Genomic DNA, 22,083 nt, shown 5'->3' on the forward strand with positions numbered 1-22,083 from the left:
AAAATAGACATAGCATTTGTGCAGAAAACGCATCTAACTGAAGTGGAACATAATAAATTAAAGAGAGACTGGGTAGGGCACGTAACGGCAGCATCATATAATTCAAAAGCTAGAGGTGTAGCTATATTAATTAATAAAAATGTACCAATCAAAATAGAGGAGGAAATAATAGATCCATCAGGGAGGTATGTAATGATAAAGTGTCAGATATATTCAGAATTTTGGAATTTGTTCAATATATATATACACCTAATGAAGAGGATCAAAAGTTTATGCAAGATATTTTTTTGAAGACTGTAGATACGCAAGGAAATATATTCATAGGAATTATATAATGGACCATTGGCAAAGGTAACAGTAAACGTATATGTATTGAACCAATTTAAATTAAGTAGGTCAACGAGGCAGGATGTCCATCATCTCCATCACTGTTCACTTTAGAAATAGAACCATTGGCAGAACTGATAAGAACAGAAAATAAAATAAAAGGAATAATAATAAAGGAGAAGGAGTATAAAATCAGTTTATTTGCAGACGACATCATAGTATACTTAACAGAGCCAGATATATCAATAAAAGAACTACATAAGAAATTGAAGGAGTATGGAGAAATATTGGGGTACAAGATCAATGCAAATAAAAGTGAAGTGATGCCAATGAGTAATGCAGACTATATAGAATTTAAAAAATAATCACAATTTAAATGGCAAACACAAGCAATCTGATACCTAGGTATTAGGTTAGATAATAATATAAGCCACTTGTAAAAACTAAATTATCAGCCACTAATAAAGAAATTGCAGGAAGACTTAGAACATTGGAAAGAATTACCACTAACACAGATAGGAAGGGTAAATTGCATTAAAATGAATGTCTTCCCAAGGATACAATACTTATTTCAATCGTTACCAATTCCCTTAACAGAGAAATTCAGAGAATAATAAGGAAATTCTTGTGGAAAGGGGGGGAAACCGAGGATAGCATTAGATAAATTAACAGAGAGGTACAACCAAGGTGGTTTGCAGTAACCAAACTTTAAAAATTATTATAGAACAGCACAATTAAGGTATTTATCAGATTTTTATCAGACAAGGGAAAAACCAGATTGGACTAAGATAGAGCTAGATAAAATAGGGGAGAAGGTACCGGAACATATACTTTATAAGTGGGATGAAAAGCTGGTACAATATCAAACTCAGCAGTATTGCATCATTTACTCAATATATGGAAGAATATTCACTTAGAAAGGAAAAAAGCAAATACCCAAATACCAAAATTATTATTAACGCAAAATCAGCTAATCCCTTTTACAATAGATAACCTTCCCTTTAGAGAATGGGAGAGAAAAGGAATTAAAAAAATAGAAATTTGTTTTTTTGGGAAATAATTTATTAACATTTGAACAATTGAAGTACAAATATGGAATAACTCATGGTACAATGCTTGTATACCATCAACTGAAAGCCTACTTAAAGGATAAATTGGGAAACAGACTGAGATTGCAAGAAGGAAGCAGCTTTGAATATGTGATTACAGACACAATGATAATTAAAAGATTTATAACAAACATGTACATCAAGCTGCAAGATAAGGAAAATGATGAAATAAGCTATAAACCCAAACAAAAGTGGGAAAAGGATTTAAACATAAAGATAAAAAATGAAACATGGGAAAATTTATGTTCTGGATCTATGAAAAATATAATAAACACAAAGTTACGTATGATACAGTATAATTGGTTACACAGGGTATATATCATGCCCCAAAGGTTAAAAAAAAATGGAATCCAACATTATCAGATAGATGTTTTCGCTGTAAGAAAGAAATGGGAACAACAGTACATGCAATTTGGGCATGTGAGAAAGTGAAAAAGTTTTGGGAAGATCTAAATCAGATATTAAATAAAATCACAAACAATAACATACCAAAAAATCCAGAGATCTTTCTTCTAAGTAATATAAGAAGTAAGGAATTAGGCCTCAAACTCGATGAAGCGCAAAAAAGATTTATAATGATAGCCTTAGCTGTAGCAAAAAAATGTATAATGTCAATTTGGAAATCGGAAGAGAGCCAGAGAATACAGCAATGGTACATGGAAATGAATAAATGTATTCCATTGGAAAAAATAAAATATAATTTAAAAAATAAAGTCACATTATTTGAACAAATTTGTAAACCGTACATGGAACACAACAGAGAGGGCTTGCCTCGGACCTCCATCCCCTAAAATGATGAGAAGACAAAACGACTTGATCCAGTGTGTAAAAGTAGATGACACATTTTTCTTGTTTATTTTTCATTGTGTGATGACATTTTTTAATGGTTTTATTGTATTGTATATGTTGAATGTTTATTGGTTTTGGAGGGGGGTGGGAAGGGGGGAGGGAAGGTAGGGGGGAAAAGGGGAGAAAATGACACTATATTTAAGAGGGAAATGTTTGTATGTATTTTGGTTGATATAGTTCACAGTGAGAAAAATTTAAAAAATTATTTTAAAAATGGTTCATTGAATGTCGCCTCATAACATTTGCTGCCCCTATCCTTTTAAGAGTTGAACTGGCGCATTTTAAAAGCCAAATACTTGAAATATTTTATGTCCATAATTAGACTTTGCACAAATACTCCAAAGAGATGTATTTAAAAATTGCTTAATAGAACTGATTTATGAAATCAAGACATCAAAATACAAAACCACAAGGGGGAGAATATATATTAAATTACTAAATTTAATACATATATTTTAAATTACTACATTAGCTACCCAAGTTCCCACACAATCTTCTAAATATTGCCAAGTGATATTAAAAGTCAGCATCGACTTGGTAGTAGCAATCAAGTCTGTGAGTAAGCAGGTTTTGCATTGAAAACCCAGTCAGAAACGAATACATAATCTAAAATGAAATTCAAATCTTAAACTAAGTATGAAAAGCATTTCAGAAGATTAATTAAACTGAAGTCCCATCTGCTCCCTCACATGGACAGAGTAAAGTCAGGCAATTCTTTCCATTTTCTGGCCAACATTTATCCCTATTAACATCTGAGAAGGAAGAGCTTACCATTAACTTGTTTGTTATTTAGTGGCATTGACCGCCTGTCAAGTTCCAAAGTAACAATAGTTAATACACTTCATAAATAGTGTTTCTGTTGAGAACTATTAATGATCTTTGTGAGGTTATGAAACATGTTTGTAAAAATAAAAGCTCTTTCTAAAAATTTTATTTTTTTTAATATGTGGATTAATTTTACTTTATTATTGCAAAATTTAGGTCAACAGGGTAAACTACAGAAAACTATAGATTATCTTTTAGTCCAAAGTAGTATCTAATGCCCAGCAGCATATTTGTGGTGAGGGTTGCACAGATAACGTATTGTTTACAAGGCATGCCAGCACTTCGATAGAATATACATTATTTGCCTGGGTGAGTGTAGCTCCAACCCTCAGCAAATAAGCTGCATAATTTCTGGTTTGGAGGCCCATTATCTGTTACTAACTCTTGAGGCAATCCGTAAATGGCAAAGATGGCTCATAGACAGTCAATTGTGGGATCTGCTTTGGTTTTTTTCAGCTGTGAAACTATTGGCCGTTTGTAGTGTGCATCCACAGTTATTAGGAAAGTCTCCCCCAGGAATGGTCCAGCAAAGTCTGCATGAATCTGATGCCAGGGTTTGGATGGCCATTTCTATGGGTTAGCTTTGGCTTGCGGCAGTTTTTGCTGCATTGGCTGACATACTCTGCATTTCCTTACTGTTGTTTCAATGTCTCTGTCTATGGAGGGCCACCAGATATGCATCCAGGCCAGTGTCTTCATTCGTATCATTCCCAGATGGTGGTGGTGCAGTTCTGATAACATTTTGCCATTTGGCTGGAATAATTGTACAGGTACCCCATAGTAAACATCCTTCTTCAACTGATAGTTCATAGCAGCATGTGTGATAAGGTTTTAGATCTTCTGGAATGCCTTCAGATTCAGGCCACCTATTAAGGGTGAACTATAGGATCTTGCTTAATGTTGCCTCTTTTCGGCTTTCTTTTGTGATCATCTGGGCTATAATGGGCAGTTGTTGAAGTTGTTCTTGGTTGACGGCTGCTGCCTCTGCTCTCCATTTAATAATTTCTTCTCGTTCTGTCTTGGGTAGCACCATGTGTGATAAGGCATCTGCATGGCTGTTGAGTGTTCCTGGTTTATGTTTTATATTATAGTTACACTCTGCTAGAGGCATGGCCCATCTTTGAATTCTGGCTGCAGCTAATACTGGTATACCTTTGTGGCCCCAGGTTTAAACTAAGAGGTTTGTTGTCTGTGATCAGGGTGAATTTTCTTCCGTAAAGATATTGGTGAAATTTTTTTACACCAAAAGTTATTGCCAATCCTTCTTTTTCTAGTTGGGTGTAATTGCGTTTGCTTGTGGTTAATGTTCGCGAAATAAACGCTACTGGTTGCTCACCTTTTTCTGTGATTTGGGATAGTACCACTCCTAGACCCACTGGTGAAGCATCCACGGCTAGTGTAACTTCTTTACTAGGGTCATAGTGGATCAGCACCTTATTTGTTGATGTTAGTATTTCCTTTAGTTCATTGATTATGTTCTTAGTTTCTGTGTCCAATACCACGTTTGATCTTTCTTGAGTAATTGGTTCAGCGGGCTGCAATAGTGTAGATATATTAGGGATATGTTTTCAGTAGTGATTAACAAGTTCTAAGAAGGACTGTAATTCCTATTTGTTGGTTGGGTATGGGACCTTGGGTATGTTCTGCAAAAGCTCAGTGACATCTTGACCTCGGCATCCAGGAGGAAACTCTTGATCCCAGCCTCTCTTCCATGGCCACAGAAACTCCTGTCTGTACCCCTGTGGCTGTAGAATCTCCTGTCTGTCCCCTTACCGTCACTATTGCCCTATTGCACAGTTACCTTCTAAGCTCCAAGGCCAGTCACATTGGCAATGACCTGACAGCTGCTGTCACCCCTGAAATGTTATAACCCACCCCCACCAGTATCCAAAGCAGTGTACCTGATAGTATGAAGAATGACAACAAGGAAAACTCTGTACTGTCCAGTTAGCCCCCTTCCCTCTCCTGATGGTCACCCCCATCTATCTGCTAGCTGCCTTTTATGTGTGACCACCTCAGTGAAAATCTAATCTCTGATGCCCTCACCATCCCAGAGGAAGTGCATTGAACTTAGCAGAAAGAGCACAAGGATCCTTGACTTCCCACTAGTAAGACACGAAAGTCTGCAGACACCGTGGTTGAAGTAAAAACACAATGCTGTAGAAACTCAGCAGGTCAAGCAGTGTCCTTTATAATAGCAAAAATAAAAATACATAACCAACATTTTGAGCTTGAGCCTTTCATCAAGTTATGATAAAATGTAGACAGGTGCTCTAACAAAATGGTGGGGAGAGGGCAGGGGAGGAGCAGAAGCGAATCTGGGTGAGTACATGGCATAGAGCTAGAAAGCAACAGAAAGCTATTCTGGGTGAATACATGTGCTCCTCCCCCAGTCCCTCCTGCCACCACCATTTTGTTCAGACACCTGCATACATTTTGTCAAGCCTCAATTAAGGGTTTAAGCCCAAAACGTTGATTATATATCTTGGTCTTTGCTATATAAAGTTCACTGTTTGACCTGCTGAGTTTTTCCAGCATTGTGTTTTTACATTTTCCTTGACTTATGGCATCTGGCGGAGGAGCATTCCAATGACTGACTGCCATCCTGCCTACTGAGCTTCAAAGTCCTAACTCAGCCTCTGCTCGCCAAAATATCTCAAGCCAAATCCTCACACACTGGCCGGTCCTACTGTGGCCACTCCAGAATGGCTACTCCACTTGAATTTCTTTTTCCTTTTATTAGCTTCAGAGCAAAATCACCTTTACACCTCCTGCCTCCACCAGCAATCATGTCTTCTATTGGCTATAAAGAACCGTACAAGCTCCAGACACTCACTTTCCTTATATCTCTTGCCACAAACAGCAATCACATCCATCGTTGAGGATTATTTTGCCTCTATGTATTTCATATTTTGTTGAGATATACCCAGTTTATTGAGAGTGGAGGTGAACTGTCTCCATCAATTTGGGGAAAAATGCATTTGAATAACTTGATTAATTATGGTGAGGCTACTAGTTCCTTAGTAAAATTTACTGACTACCTGTAACTGAGTTTGTCAACTGTGTTATTCAATACATTTAATGATATATACAACAACGGGGTACACCTTTGAGACATAGTAACAATACATCACCTGCAAGAATAATCTAATCTATATCTGTGCATGTATGTCTGTTTGTCTGTTCTCCATGCATATCAATATGGAGCATTATAGAAATATCCAAGGAGGTTCAGTAGGGGTAACATTTGAAGCTGAATGTCATGACAACATTGAATTTAACACTGAAGTTTTACTAGCACTGACTTGCATTTACAGTTTACTGTAATTGTGGTCACATTTAATGCTGAATGGCATGACTACAATGATTTTAACCTTTAAGGTCATATGAAATTCAAAAGTTCAAAAAAAATTGAACTTGTACCAGGGACACCTCAATTAGTTATAGTGCAATACATCAACATTCCCACTGATATGTCATTTGAGTTCAAGAAACTTCAATTTCCCATAAACCTGAGCTTCACCATGTCCATCAACAAATCCCAAGGTGAGGCGTTGACTTGGAAGAGCCCTGCTTTTCCCATGGCAGCTCTATGTTGGATGTTCACGTGTTGGAAGCCAGAACAGTCTTTATGTAAATGCTTCAGGTGGAAACACCGAGAACATTGTTTATTATGGAGCCCTTAGCTGAGAATTATTTGTCTTCGTTTTGCCAGAAGTCAACTTTGTTTGAACTGCATGTCTCAATTACAAAGAATATAAATGTTATGTTTGAAAAAATATACTTATACAGAATTATCATGAAGTTTTTTTGGGTATTTTGTTTCGATCATGAAGTCAACAACGTAATGTTTTATTTCCCGGGCAATGCCAGGTATTCTCCTAATTTAAAATATAACTAAATAATAGATATTTTTCAGAGGAGTATCTGAAAATAAAGTGGATTTCTCATTTAGTACCTCGGGAATGAAACTGGGCGCAATTTTTGTAGAAGAAAATTGGAGAACACACAATGAATGCTCCTCCTTTGTCATTGTTTTATTTACCTTCTTTCTGAGTCAGAACATAAATCATCTTGGGGCAGGGTACAGCGACAGTCTTTCCCAATAATGATGAGGGCCAGCATGTCAAGTTATCCCACATTCCAGCACAGTCTGTGGCAGTAAAAACAGGAGTTAAAAATTTTTATTTTCCTTTAAATTTCTATGATATTCATTGTACAAAATACGTAGCTAAAGCAGACAAGGGAATGTATTTTTTGCAGTTTGAGGAACATCAATCTCTCCCATTATGTTGGAAAAATTCCAACAAGGATAAGGCAAATAGGAAGTTAAAAAAAAATCAAGGAAATAAAGCAAAATAAATACAGGCACATCAATAAATAGAGAAGAGGGCCATTAGGAGGTAGACAGAACAGTACTGCAGGCAATAACAAGGAATTGGCAAAAATATTAACTTATTATTTTGCATTGGAATTTACAGGGAGGAAAGCAAAAGTAGTAGTGTGTGTCGTCAGGGGAGATTCATCGAATGGAGAACTGTGTCTTGGCTTGATGGAACCACACCCATAGTTGTGACGTCCAGAAGCCCGGCAGGTTCAATGCTACGGCATTCATCGTAGGTTTCTCTTCCATCCTCAGGTTTGGACTAGTCGAGGTCGCCACTGTAGCTACAGCTAGGTTATAGCTCTCAGTTGTGGCCCTAAGGCTGCAGCTCGAATCCACAGAAGAAAGACACGACACTGAGTTTATTCAGTGGCAGCTCTGCCTTTTATAGTCAGCTCAGCCACATCACTCCCAGGGCGTGGCTTGAGTGGGTCGGCTGCCGATTGGTTACCTCAGATACCCAGGCCCCGATTGGGGCCCCTGCAATCCACTGGCGGCGATTGGCCAGTTTCACTGCTCTGCTGGCGGCCTATGGAAACAGGTGTTTCAGCCCACACGATGCTTTGCCAGTCATCACGTTCAACAGCCATTACCTGTGTCGGCCCGAGGCGCGGGCCTCAGGCCACTACAATACATACAAAACATAGTTTCTCCAACTGTATTCTATATATTTTAAATATATGTAAGCTCTGATGGTGAATGGTTCTGTATGTATGGAAGGAGGGGAGGGGAGGGGGAATGAAGGGGCTGTTTTGTTTTGTTCTTGTGTTTGTAAGAAAAAGTTTAATATATTGTATCTTAAAATGTTACTATGTATATTTTTGAAAAAAAATCAAAGATAAAATATTTTAAAAAAAGAAGCTACTCAACAGAAATGGGAGCAGATTCTGAATATTACATTTGATGAGCAATGATGGTCAGATCTCTGTCGGGGTAGCATGACAAATATAAGATATAGACTAGTTTTACATCAGTTGTATTTGACACCACAAAAATTGAATAGAATGAAATCAGATGAATCAGACCAATGTTTTAGGTGTGGTGAAGAGACAGGTACCTTTTTGCATTCAACTGGTCATGTTCGAAGGTGATACCTTTTTGGGCAGATGTATGAAGCTTCTTAGAACAAGTATTAGTACTTCCATTAAACCCAGATATATTTCTACTGGGAAATATAGAGGGAGCAAGACCTAAATTAAAACTGAAATTTGTTAAAGTAGCATTGGCATTAGTGAGGAAATGTTTTGCAGTGACTTTGAAATCAGATTTATATTTAGATATGGGAAGATGGAATGCAGAAAGTCAAAGCTGTATTCCCTTAGAGAAAATTACGTATACTTTGAGAAATAAATATCCTATAAATTTTGCAAATTTGGAGCTCTATATCCAAAGCTTAAGTATAAATATGTAGAATGTTCTTCCAGCTTCTTAAGACCTGTGTTAATATTCTTTCTTCTAATCAAAATGTACATATAAAATCTGTTGAGTTCCAGTTTGTTGTGCGGCGATACCTGGGAAATCCATGATACTACACTGTTTCTTTCTCTTTTCTTTCTTTTTATACTATATATAACTTTTAATATTCATATGCTATTTTTCTTAAGGAGGGGAGGGAGGGAGGGATTGGGAGGGGGGAGGAAGGGGAGAGATTATAACCATCATGTAACAAATGAAATTTTCTTTAGTTTAAATATTTATTTTATTGTATAATTCTTTATTAATTACATTTCTGGAAAAAAAATAAAATATTTTTTAAAAATAAGAATTAAATAAACATGCAAGGAAATTTCTTGGGAAAGGTGAAACTATCAATATACCAAATGAAATTTGTTAAAATAGCATTAGCGGTGGCAAGGATGTGCTTTGCAGTGACCTGGAAATCAGATTCACACTTGGGTATGGAAAAATGGAATGCAGAAATTCAAAGCTGTATACCCTTGCAGAAAATTACATATAATTTGAGAAATGAATATGGTATAGTTTTGCAAATTTGGAGCCCATATATGCAGATTTTAAGTATAAATATGTAGTGGTGTTGTCCCAGACTCTTGAGGCATAGGTTGATTTTCTTTCCTAAATTGATCAGATAAATCTTGCTGGGGTCCTGTGTGTTGGAAAGTGGTCCTCCGAGCAATCCATGAAGCTATTTTTTCCTTTTCTTTACTTTATATTACCATATATCCTTTTTTACATATAAATTTCTTTGGGGGTGGGGGTTAGAGAGGGAGGGCATGGGAGGGGTTATAACCATCATGTAATGATTGAAACTTCAATTTAAATTCTTATTGTTTTATATAATTGTTTATTAATTAAATGTTTGGAAAATTTTAAATAAAATATTCAAAAAAATATATTTTTTCATATAGATTGTAGCCCATATAAAATTAAGTCTCCAACATAAAATTAATTTCTTACTATATGAAATGTTGCAGTTGTTCCAATTATGTAAGCTTTTATACATCTCAATTGTCAATTAAAAAAAGAACACATTTGTTTCTATTACATTTGAATAATTCCTCATAAATATATGAAACACTAAAGAAGGTCTATTGAAGAAATATAGAGAGTTGATTATCTGAAATGATGAAGAATTCAGATAATAAAAATAAAGTTAGAAGATTGTAAAATTTATTGCTATCATTTTCAGTTTAGGGAGGATATTATAGAGATTATGTGCTATTTGGAAGCCTAAAACATATAAGGAATACTTTCGTGTTTTGAAAAGACCACTATGAATGTATTCTTTATTAATTAATTCTGACATGCATTTGTCCTGTTTTGGAAAATTTACAATTAATTATTCAAGTATTTTTTAAATGGCACAAATTTATTTTCTTTTCACTGATCAAGGAAATATCATTTGACATCTAATTTAAAATATTTTAGTAAAATCTCAGCATGCCTCTTTATTTATCAGCGTCTGTTGTCATACTCAAAGGCAATATCTATAACATCTATTCTCAACCCTTTTTTGGTTATGGCCCCTTCCCTGTGAAGCAGTCAAGTTTAGTTTGTTTCTTCTGTACTTCTCACCAGCTGACTACATAAAAACATTAAAAAATATTTATGTTTCATAAGGTGAAAAGAAAACAAGTTCCAGAACTATGAGAAATACAATAAACACGAGGTTACGCATGATACAATATTAATGGTTACACAGGCTGTACACCACGCCCCAAAAGTTAAATAAATGGGTCCCAACAGTATCAGACAGATGTTTTCGCTGTAAGAAGGAAACAGGAACAACAGTATATGCAATTTGGGCAGGTGAGAAAGTGGAAAAGTTTTGGGAAGATCTAAACCAGGTATTAAATAAAATCACAAAAAGCAACATATCAAAAAATCCAGAGATCTTTCTTCTAAGTAACATAAGAAGTAAAGAACTTGGACTCAATTTGGATGGAGCACAAAAAAGATTTATTATGATAGCCTTAGCTGTAGCGAAAAAATGTATTATGTCAACCTGGAAATTAGAAGATAGCCTGAGAATACAGCAATGGTACATAGAAATGAATAAATGTATTCCATTCGAAAAAATAACATATAAGTTAAGAAATAACATCACAGTATTCGAACAAATTTGGGAACCATACATGGAACACAACAGAGAAGTCCTACCACAGACCTCCACCACCTAAAATGACAGAAGGAGAAGAAGACGAAATGAACTGACCCAGTATGTAAAAGTAGAAGACACAAATTTCTTGTTTATTTTTCATTGTGTGATGACATTGTTTAATGGGTTTAATGTATCATATATGTTAAACTTTGAGTGGGTGGGGAGGTGGGGTGAAGGAGGGAAGGATGGGAGGGGGGAAAAGGGGAGAAAATGACACTGTGTATATTCAAGAGGGAAATGTGTGTATTTTGGTCAGTATGGTTCATAGTGTGAAAAATAAATAAAATTTTTTAAAAAGATGTAGGAAAGAAGAAAACATGTATTTGCACATTACAAAAAATTTTTACAAGATGTTTAGAGTGCAATGGTTTCTACCCAATGAGTTATTAGGGAATCTTAAGCATACACTCAGGGATGTGAAAATTTAATAAAAAGAACTTTAAAAAATAATTCTTATAAAATAAAAAATGTTAGTGAGATCCTTGAATGTAATGTTCCTGATGTCAGGCTCTAATTTGGATAGTGATGTCCTGTTGTAACCTAAGACAATCTTCTGTTTTATCCACAACACTATCCACAACACCTCCAACCACGTAGACTGCAAACTTACTGATCCATCCCTTTTCTGGACCTCCCTTATTAAGGATTTCACTCTGTAGACCCCCGCTCTTAAATATGTTGTGGCCTCCACTGAGAATGGCTGATCGATAACAATATGCAATAGCTCATGGAGCTATTCGCTTGTTCAACATTTCATTTAGACAAACAGAATGGTAGCAGGCCATTTCATCCTATGAGTCTGGCCACCTAATTCACACCCAATTAACCTACACCCCTGGTATGTTTCAAACTGGAGCCCCTGGTGTCAACCCAAGCAAACATGGGAAGAATGTACAAACTCCTTAGAGACAGCGCGGGATTCAAACCCTGGTCCTGATCACTGACTCTGTAAAGGCAGCTATGCCAACTGTGCCACCTTAGTGAAACACAAAACTCTGCACACGCTGTGATTATGATAAAAATACAAAAATGCTGGAGCAACTCACCAGGTCATGCAGTGTCCATAGGAGGTTCAAGTTCAAATTCAAATTTACTATCATCTGATTCTCTAAGTAAAAGCCAACAAAACAGTATTCTCCATTCCTTGGTGCAAAAGCATGCAAACATACATTGAAACATAACATATATATATGGGAAAATGATATATATGCAGTACATATACACATATATAAAAATAAATCAATATTGTGAAATGAAGTTTTAGAGATTTGTATGAGCAGTTCATCAATCGTTTAGCAGTCTCACTGCCCATGGGAAGATGTTTCACAGCCTGGTGGCTTTGATATTCCTGTATCTCTTTCCCTGACAGGAATAGATGGAAGATGCTGCATGCAGGGTGATAGGGATCCTCAACAAGTTTGCGAGCCCTCTTCGTACAATGATCCTGGTAGATCACATCGATGGGGAGAAGGGAGCCTGACTTAGTCATCTCAGGAAGTGCAGTTGCTGTTGCGCCTTCCGTAAGTGAGGCTATTTTGTGTGTCCAGGATAGGTCACTTCTTAAGTGGAGTCTGAGAAACTTGGTGCCTTCTACTCTCACTACTACTGAGCTATTAATGTGTAGTGAAGGGTGGTTGTCCCTGGTCCTCCTGAAGCCCACAAACCCAGTTTGTTATTCTTGCACCATTTCATGAGATTTTCCATCTCTTCTCTGTAGTGCGACTTGTTGTTGCTGTTGAGGCCAACTACTTTTGGTTCAACAAGGCTCAAGCTTGAAATGTAGGTTATATATCTTTACCTCCTATAGATGGTTTGTGACCTGCTGAGTTCCTCCAGCATTTCTGTGTTTAAAATGCTTTATTTTAGTTCATTATTATTGAAGGGGGATTTTTTAATGGATATCATACCTCAATAATATCAAAATAAGTACATATATGCAAATTTATTTGGTACATTTTAATTCTTCAGATCCTACATTGCCATATCACTGAAACTGTTATTCCTTAACTCATTCTGTGGTTTTCACCTTCATTTCCATTTGCAGACACCTCGTCAAAGCTTTAGACACTGTAAAAATTATTTTCAGATATCCACCCTAAATTTAACCTTTTTGTTCTGCTCCCACAGTTTAATTTCTCTGTTTAATTACAATTTAATTGTTTTCTCATACCAATGAATCATAGAATTGTGTAGAACCATCCCTTTGGTCCATATGGTTGATGTTTACTCTAATGCCTATGTATGCTCGTCCTATTTAGCCACATTTAAGCCCGTATCCCTCTACAGGTATGTCTTTCCTATCTACGTCCATCCAAATACTTTTTAAACATTGTAACCGTATGCGCCTTCACCACCTACTTTGCCAACTAGTGCCAGATTTTCACCACCGTCAGTGTGAAAAACATACCCCTCAGATCTCCTTCAAATTTCTTTTCTCTCATTATAAACTTGTGCCTTTAGCTCGACTCTTTCAAGGCATCTATGGCCTTCCGTACTTCCAAAATATGACTTCCCAAATGTCTTTTTTTGAGCTGAAAAGTAATGTTACTCTAAGCTACATTTAATTCTGAGCCATGAAATCTGGATTGCTGAAAGGCTCATTTCTGCACTGCTGTTTTTTAAAATTTTTTGGTAGGTAGATCTGGAAAAATAATCAAAGTTAGGCCCAGTGTCTTGTACAGTCTGATTACTTCTTAAATTAAATTTTTAAAAATTGCTTTGTAGTTCAATTTCCAATCTATTTCATCATGGCTACCTGTCCTATTATTTTCTTACTTGGTTCGGTATCAAACCTTGTTTCTTTATCACCATGTGAAGTGAGTTGGAGTGCTTAACCATGTTTGAAATACAATACAAATAGAATTTTTATCTTTGCTGCACTACAGTAGTTGAATCTATTGAATACTGTTGATTAATATTCCATTTTAAATTTAGTTACTTCAAAACTATTTATGGAATACTCCAGTTGTTCACGTTGTCTTCTCATATGAAACACTTAACATTGTCTATATCAGTTCTCATTGGCAGTATTTGACATTCTTATTGTTTACTGCATTCTGTGGTATCTGAGCTGCCTCTTTCATCTCATTCCCCTTTCAATTTTGCAAAGATAAATAAGTTTTATTGAATTTTATTAGAGTATTTTATTGGGGTATCACGATTAGTGTAATTGTTAGCGCAACACTGTTACAACGCCAGGGATCGGGACAGGGGTTTCAATCCCGTGCGGTCTGTAAAGAGTTTGTACATTCTCCTGTGTCTGCGTGGGCTTCCTCCCACCATTCAAAATGAACAGGGGTTGTAGGTCAATTGGGTGGTATGGGCTCATGGACCATGCTGTATATCAAAAAATTTTAAAAATCAGTATCAAATTATAGTTTAATTCTACTATGAGGCTTTTAAAATTTCATTTGGCTAAGTTTCAGTCTATTGTTTAATTAAAAGAAGAGTGCTTCTCAGTGAACTATACTGTCACATTGATTATATAGAAATCCTAGTGTACAGTTCAAACACAAAACTTCATGACATGAAAAAAGATCGTATTCATTCAGTCAAATCAATAAAATTAACCCACATAAGATGCAATGTGGGATATTTGATTTTTTTGTGATTATTTTTAATATAACAGATGCTTTTCATAAAATGAATTAAATAAAGGGCAGCTGCCTCAATTACTATTTAAATCTGCATTTCCTACGGCACATGCAAATCATTATCATTCATTCATGTGCTTACCTTGCTTTAATATAATAGTTAAATATGCCCAATAATTACTTATTGAACAATTTCATTGTAAAATTTATTATTAATTAACCACAGAAAGTGTTTTGCTGCTCTGGTAATCTTAGTCATACTAGACTGTCACCATTTATTAAGAAAAAACACCTTACCTTCTGTCTGACCACTTTCCAGCCAGATGGCATTAACATTGACTTTACTGCTTTCCATTAAACCTGCTTACCTTTTCTTTCCCCTCCCCCCTTTTCCTGTCTTTCCATTTCTTCTACCCACCCTCATTGCTACTGTCCCCTCCCTTCTTTCTCCACCCATCATCTCCTGCCTTTGCCACCACCCTCCCCTTCCCCCCCCCCCCCGCCTCCCCGCCCCCCATATTCGGAGGCCTGCCAGCATTTTCTCATACTTTGATGAAGGGTTCAAGCCCGAAATGTCCATTATGTATCTTTATCTTTGCTACATAAAGCTTCTCCAGCATTTTGTGTTTTTTTTTACTTCAACCACAGTGTCTAAAGATTTTTATGATTTACTTCCATGTATTAAGATGATTTTTTTTTTATTCATTGTATTACTTGAGATATTTCTTTCAAAAAGAGAAAATATTTTGGCAGAACATACTGTACATGTTCGCTGTTTAACCTATAATCTTTATCCAAAAGTGCAGTGAGATACAAATCATATACTGAGGAGTTTCACCATATGTCCTGTTTATATTTGCTTTGGAATTTTGTAAAGAATTATGAAGCTACAGATGTAACAATGTGACATTGACACAAAAACTTTCTGGAGCTTTGAATTGCATCATTAACAGATTCAAATATACATGTTAGGGTTATTATTAAAATAATACAAAGAGGAAAATCAGGCAAATCTTACATATTTGTGTGCCAGAATCATACCTTTTCAATGAAATGAAAAATGTATTCAATGGTACTTTCAAAGATAAAAAAATATATTCTTCCGAACATTACAAAATATTTTATGAGAGCTCTACATTGCAAGTCAAAGTTTCAATCAAACATTTTATTGAACTGCCAAATGAAATATTACCCATTCCATTCTGGACATGAATTCCTACCTGCTTTATGATTCTCCATTTCAGAAACATTGATATTGCTTGCCAAGGTCTCAAGGCAATGTTCCTTCTCTGTTTGTAGAATATTCAGTATATTACATTTCTGGTGGTTGTTGTTTACCTAAGGTAAAATTAAAATTAAATACCAATAGAGCCTTTAAATATTAAGGTAAATGCTGGTATTGACTATTTCCCCATTTCAAATCCATGCATATTAGCCAGTAACTGGAGTCATTGTGATCAAAGTAAATTGAAGTAGTCTGGACCAGCACACCCGTTTGGCTGCCCTGTTGAGTGTACATACGATCGTTCTCTTATATGTGGTATTATTTCACCAACATGGATTTTTAGCAGATTTAAATCAAGTAAACAAAAGAAAAAAATGCTCAAAGCACTGAGGTTTCCAAGAGACATCTGTGGAAAAAGAAATAATTTAATTTTTTTGGGTCCGGGACACATCCTCAGAACCTAAATCAAATGAACATTTTATACCAGTGACCAGATGAAGGTTATCAAAATAGCCATCCTGAGTCAGTCATATGGACTAATAACACTGGACAACGAAGATTTTGCCTCCTGAACACTTTGGGGTGTATTTTATAGATTTTGAGCTGCTGATCATGAAAATCACCGTACCATTTTCCAATCATGTACCCTTTTTTAGATATAACTTATTTTGTGATTTTCTGCCATATTTTAAGTCTATGTCAAACATACAAAATCATGAAGTGTAACAGGTCTTTGAAAACTTGGGGTTTTTTTTTGCATTCACATGTGGAGGACTTCTGATCTTGGTGCAGTCAGTGACGAATATGTTGAAAGGTATCACCAGGACATTAGCACCACAGAAAAGCAGTATCAGGGTCGACTATTGTTGGATAATGACACCGAAGGTATCAGACACTGAGAACAAACAAAAATCAGTGGCCAAAAATTTTTCGGTCAGTGGACGAATGCAAAATCAGCACCATTATGCAATCAAACCTGTTAAATTCAACTAAGTTCATTTAGTATTTCCCCAAATTCGGATGTGATGCAGCAAATCTGAAAATATTTCTTGTGTTCAGTTTGAAGTTGTCTGTCATAATTCCAAATATTTTTTTCAGGAAGCAAAGATTTTGGAAAAAAAAGCGCTGTCCAGTGATCACCGACACTGGTTGGTCTTCTTTTCTGGAAGTTCAGTAATTGAAGTTTATCGAGGCACACAATGTTCCTATTCACTGGACCAACGTGAATGGACGTTTGAATTGCAACCATCCCAAATCAAATTCGGTATTCAACTAAATATATCTACAATTCTGACTCTTTTTTCCTATCTGAGCAAATCAATGAAAACATTAGGACATGATATTCATCTAAATCCAGTGCTAAACAATTTACTTACTGAAACGATAGTGTCCAGGCACATTAAAATGAGAAAGACCCTCATGGTGGTGGACACGCTCCAGAAGATAGGATCCCAGGGTTCTCGCCGCCTAGAAATCAAATAGATTGACCATGGCTGGTTAACCTTGCCGATAAAAATTCTGATTAATAAATTCATCCTACCCTTCAAGTAAAACAAAACCCTGCGTTCGCCGATAGTTCACTTGAAATCCTTTCTTGTCAAGAAGGAAACTTCTCCGTATCCCGATTCGGGATCTCGACTCCACGGGACGCTGCTTGACCCGTTTCTGGTTTTATGAGTCCCCCTCCCACCCCTTGCAATATCGCAATTCGGTCACTACAACATCCAACAAGATTTATCATCCAGGACGTGACTTCTGAAGATCATAGCGGAGATACCTCGAAGTCGGAGATCACACAGTTCGAAGAAGACTTGGATGTGTCGAACGTTTCTTGGCTCCAAAGTCCCGACAATGCAACGCTCACGCTGATCTGACACGTCACTGCGACCTGTTGCAATGATCAAGATTCGGACAAGCTCATGCTCCAGCAGGATGAGCTCGTGTTTGGGCTGAGGGGTTGAGTGATTTTATTGTCCTTTACTCGCCAAGCATGGGGGCAGGAGTGAGAGGAGGAACCCTGCTCGGGGCAAACTCAATCATTTCAGTTTATCTGGACTTCTCAATATACTTCTATATTATAATATATTCAATATATTACTCTGCTTCCCGACAGTTGCATTTTAATCTGTAGTGTAATTTTAATTTGTTTGGGTATTTAATAATATTAACGCTTCTTATTTTGAGTTATATTATCCATTTTTTTGTATACCAATCGAAAAATTATGTGAAGGTAAAATCGATCTTTAATATTTGTTAGATCTCAGGAAACACGCAGCTCAGCCTGCTGCTAACATTAGTATAATATTAAGGCACTTTCAGCTGGCCAAAATACCCCGATATAAAGCCGCATATTTTACCCCTATGCGGCTGTCGGGAGGCCATCTGAAAGAGCAGGAGGCTCCTCCGAGACGGATAATCGCCTGAACACTGAAGTCCCCCTAAGCTCAGGGGATGACAATCAGCGGGCGAGCGCCTGATACCCCCCCCCCCTCCCTGCTGCGCCCCCTCCCTCCCCCCACTCCCGGCTGTCAGGGCTGGGGCGTCCACGCTGCCCGCTCCAGCCCAGCCCTGATGTCCCGCGGCGGCCGCCGCATCCCTGATGTCCCGCGCAGGCTGTTCCAGCCCTGACTTCCCACACCGGCCGCCTCAGCCCTGACATACCACGTCGGCTGCCCCTGTCCCGACATCCCGAAGGGACAGGAGCCAGAGTGCGCTCCAAGGCGCATCTCCTGCAGCTATCCCTTTTCAGGTGGACAGCGCAGTGCTTTCAGGGCTGCCATCTGAACGGCTATTCCACAGGTCTGCATCCGCATTCTTGGCAGAGAATGCACCTGAAAGCGGCTTTAAGCATTGCCCCGTTTATCTATGAGTTCTCTGTTGTGTTTCATCCATGTATTCTTCTGCCGCTCCACTAACCAGTCCAAAATTCAGCTGTACAATAATGCACATTAGATTGGAGCACATTTGCCGACAGCAAGGTGCCAAACGAAGACCTTGATCCTCTGGAAAGACCAGAAGCAGGGGCACATGAATTCTTCCGTGCATTCCCCTTCTTGTCAAATTCCACGCTGTCGCAATAATAGCCTCGGTTTGTACGATATTGGGACAAAAAAGAAATGATTTTTTTTTTGCAGATGAAATCGGAGGAGCAAATATTTCTCCCACAGCCATCAAATTACAGTCAATTTCACATTCATTGTAGTAAATGTGATTATGTGCTGCTGTGTTGCAATGTGCAGAAATAAATTCCTGTAGTTAAAATTTTAATTACAATAGATGAGGTTCCCTGTCATCAGCGAGAGTGCTTAAAACTATATCTAATACAGCAAAACATGTTCCCAACAAATTGCAAACATTTCAAGCTTTCTTAAACAAAACTATTTCCCACGCTGTGGTATATCAGTTACCAAAACTGATATTCTACTTCAGACTTGTATGCTAAGAAGAAAAATTAAAATCAAAATGAGGAATGTGGTAGACAAGAGGGCAATGAATATCCTCTCTGGAGCGATGGAGAATGAGAAGCAACTTCATAGAGATGTATAAGATTATGAGGGATATAGTCAGAGTGGACAGCCATCATCTTTTCCCCAGTGAGCAAGTCAATACTAGAGGACACGTTTTTAAGGTGAGGGGAGGAATGTTTAGGGCAGGAACGGTGTGTCAGTGGTTGAATGGTGGGCTACTATAAACTAAATAAATACTAGAACAGACATTATGTAATTTAAGTTTTTGATTGTCTCTGCTTGAAATATGTAATGGACAATGTATGAACGTAACTGATGATAATTTATCAAAAATAATCCACAGAAAAAGTTCAAGCAATGAGATCAACCATATTCCTTCCAAAAAACTATGATGATGTATTTCAGGTCAGGGAAGGCAACTTTAAATCTGGAAATGCACCAAAAATATTGAGTCAGTCATTAAAATTACACAATTTTAAAAAAAGCATAAAAGTCAAAAATGAGAAAAATTAGCCAGAATGAAAACAAAATAACTGACCCCAAAACAGACAGCAGCTCAATCGGTGGGAAACTTGATTTTATTTGTTATTTCAAAGCATTTCGGTATTGGGCGACATAGTTGTTGATACCAATAGCAAGTCATCATCTCCAGGAGTTGTGGTATCAATCTTACCACCGGTAGAACTAAAGATAAAGGTAAAGGTTCCATTATTGTCACATAATGCTACATTTAGAATGAAATATGCAAGAAATTCTTTAACTTTCATTTACCATAACGCAAAGAGTCGCCTCTTTGTCCAGTGTACAGCACCTGATGTTCCTAGGCAGTCTCCCTCCAAGTACTGACTAGTCCTGAGCATGGTTAACTTCCGAGATCAGACAATCTCAGGTGTATACTTAGCAGGAGTGATAAAATCATACCTTGCTGAATTTAAATCTTTCAAACAGGCATTTGGAGTGCTGCAAACTGTCATTTAAACTTGGCTTCTTTTAAATAATTCTTCAAATAGTTCAGGAGTTTTAAAAATAATCAGTAACAATTATTTACAACAGTTAGGTCCTGGCATCCAATAGCACTCCCCCCACTGGGAGAGTTTATGTGCATTCCACTGTGCTCCCCCCCCCCCACTAATATTCGTTCTGGCACTGACCCTACCCCCTCGACTGGCTGTGACTGTTTTTGTGAGCTGAAAAACTGTTTAGCAACTTTGAACTCTGTCTCAATTATAGGCGACCATAACGAGTCCATAATATGATTCACAGCCATTACATCAAGAAATGTATCACTTTCTGGATTCAGCGCAACAAGTGCACTAGCCAACTGTGAGTTGTGCTCATTGAATTTGTGATCCATCTCTTCAAGCACTGAATCAATAGCGTTTTAGTACAGTCTCTGAAGTTCTGTTTTTTTTTGTCATCATCCCTATCTCCTTTAGTTCCCATAACGACATAATCATCCATAATTTGTGTCCACTTTGCATCTCCGTTTGGGGAATGTGGATCTCAGTGATGCATTGGCAGCCGTGGCCATGTCCCACACCTTATTAAACAATGTAGTTTCTGTACAGAAGCTGTTGCACTAGCCACGATATTTAAACCTGTCATCAAGTCAGTGTTTTCTTTCTGTAGAAGCTTGTTTGGTGGGTCCAACAGGGCAGGAACTGTGTGACTAACTTGGCAATGAATGAGAAATTGAGCTCGGTCATCTTGCGCAACAGACACACAGCCTCCATTCATATTTCTGCACCGTACACCAACACAGAGTCAATTCCACTAGTCAAAAGAGATGTTATATCATCAAAAGATTCTAGAATGACTAACACAGTGACAGATGTCCCTTCCATCTCTGTTCCAGAAGGCATTTAAGATGCTCACCGATTGAGGGCTTCTTGCAGAATTTGTAGAGGCATTACATCTGTCTCTGCTGACATTGTGTGTATTATAACTAGGTGTAGCTGGTGTTTAAGACAGTGTACAAAAAGTATCTCACATCCTAGTTTCTCTTGCAGTATCTTTGGATGCCACCATGCTTCCCAGACATCAGAGCAGCTCCATTAAATACCTGCCTTAGAATTTTTGATATGTTCAGTCCAACTTCACCTAGCTCTGCCAAAATGGTGTCAGTTAATGTCTGCGTATCACCTTTGCCAGTTGCTCTGTGACCTCATATGACACATTTACAAATCAAATGACAATCAATAGATTATCACAGCCTGTGAGATCACAAGTTCCATCTAGTTTCAAAGTACAATACATGTTGCCTATATCCTCCACTATAGCCCGTGTCATCACATTGCTGAGGGTACTTATGAGTTCATTTTGCATGTCGTGACAGGTGTATGTGGCGTGTGAGGGTTCATTTTCACTACCTCAGCCAATGGAGGGTCCTTTTTGAGTGTATAGTGCAGTAAGGAGAGAAAAAGTCCACTTCTCCACTCCGACATGTTATCAAAAACCTCTAACTTCCCTCATAAATGCAACTGATTTTCTGCCAAAAATCTGAGAACGGAAAATAATTCCTGTTCTTTCATAGTTGGTCTGCTTTGACAAGTGTTGAAATCTCCTTTCCAGTATTGACATGCCTCCCGCTCCTTCCAATGTGAATAGCAAGAGATATTCTCCTTTGAAGTTTCATGTTTATGAAATCCTTGATCTTTCTCCACAGTATTTTTCCAGTTGTGAAAG

At 37.3% G+C, this 22,083-nt stretch overlaps 1 protein-coding gene across 6 annotated transcripts in view; it reads right to left on the reverse strand.

Annotated features, from left to right (window-relative positions):
* Positions 1-22,083, reverse strand: part of sctr (secretin receptor) — a 45,930-nt gene that overhangs the window by 22,077 nt on the left and 1,770 nt on the right. For 2 of the 6 annotated variants that reach the window (XM_069935260.1, XM_069935265.1), the window contains exons 2-5: positions 19,937-20,082; positions 17,308-17,398; positions 15,927-16,044; positions 7,156-7,263 (exon numbers count right to left, since the gene is read on the reverse strand). In XM_069935260.1, the coding sequence (XP_069791361.1) occupies positions 7,156-7,263; positions 15,927-16,044; positions 17,308-17,352 (271 nt within the window). In that variant the 5' untranslated portion in view covers positions 17,353-17,398; positions 19,937-20,082. Of the gene's footprint in view, positions 1-7,155; positions 7,264-15,926; positions 16,045-17,307; positions 17,399-19,936; positions 20,083-20,169; positions 20,480-21,273; positions 22,080-22,083 lie in introns of those variants that run through there. The other 4 variants (XM_069935264.1, XM_069935261.1, XM_069935263.1 and 1 more) reach the window with 4 other exon arrangements.

The sequence above is a fragment of the Narcine bancroftii genome, chromosome 4 (genome assembly GCF_036971445.1).
Source record: "Narcine bancroftii isolate sNarBan1 chromosome 4, sNarBan1.hap1, whole genome shotgun sequence".
Lineage (NCBI taxonomy): Eukaryota > Metazoa > Chordata > Chondrichthyes > Torpediniformes > Narcinidae > Narcine > Narcine bancroftii.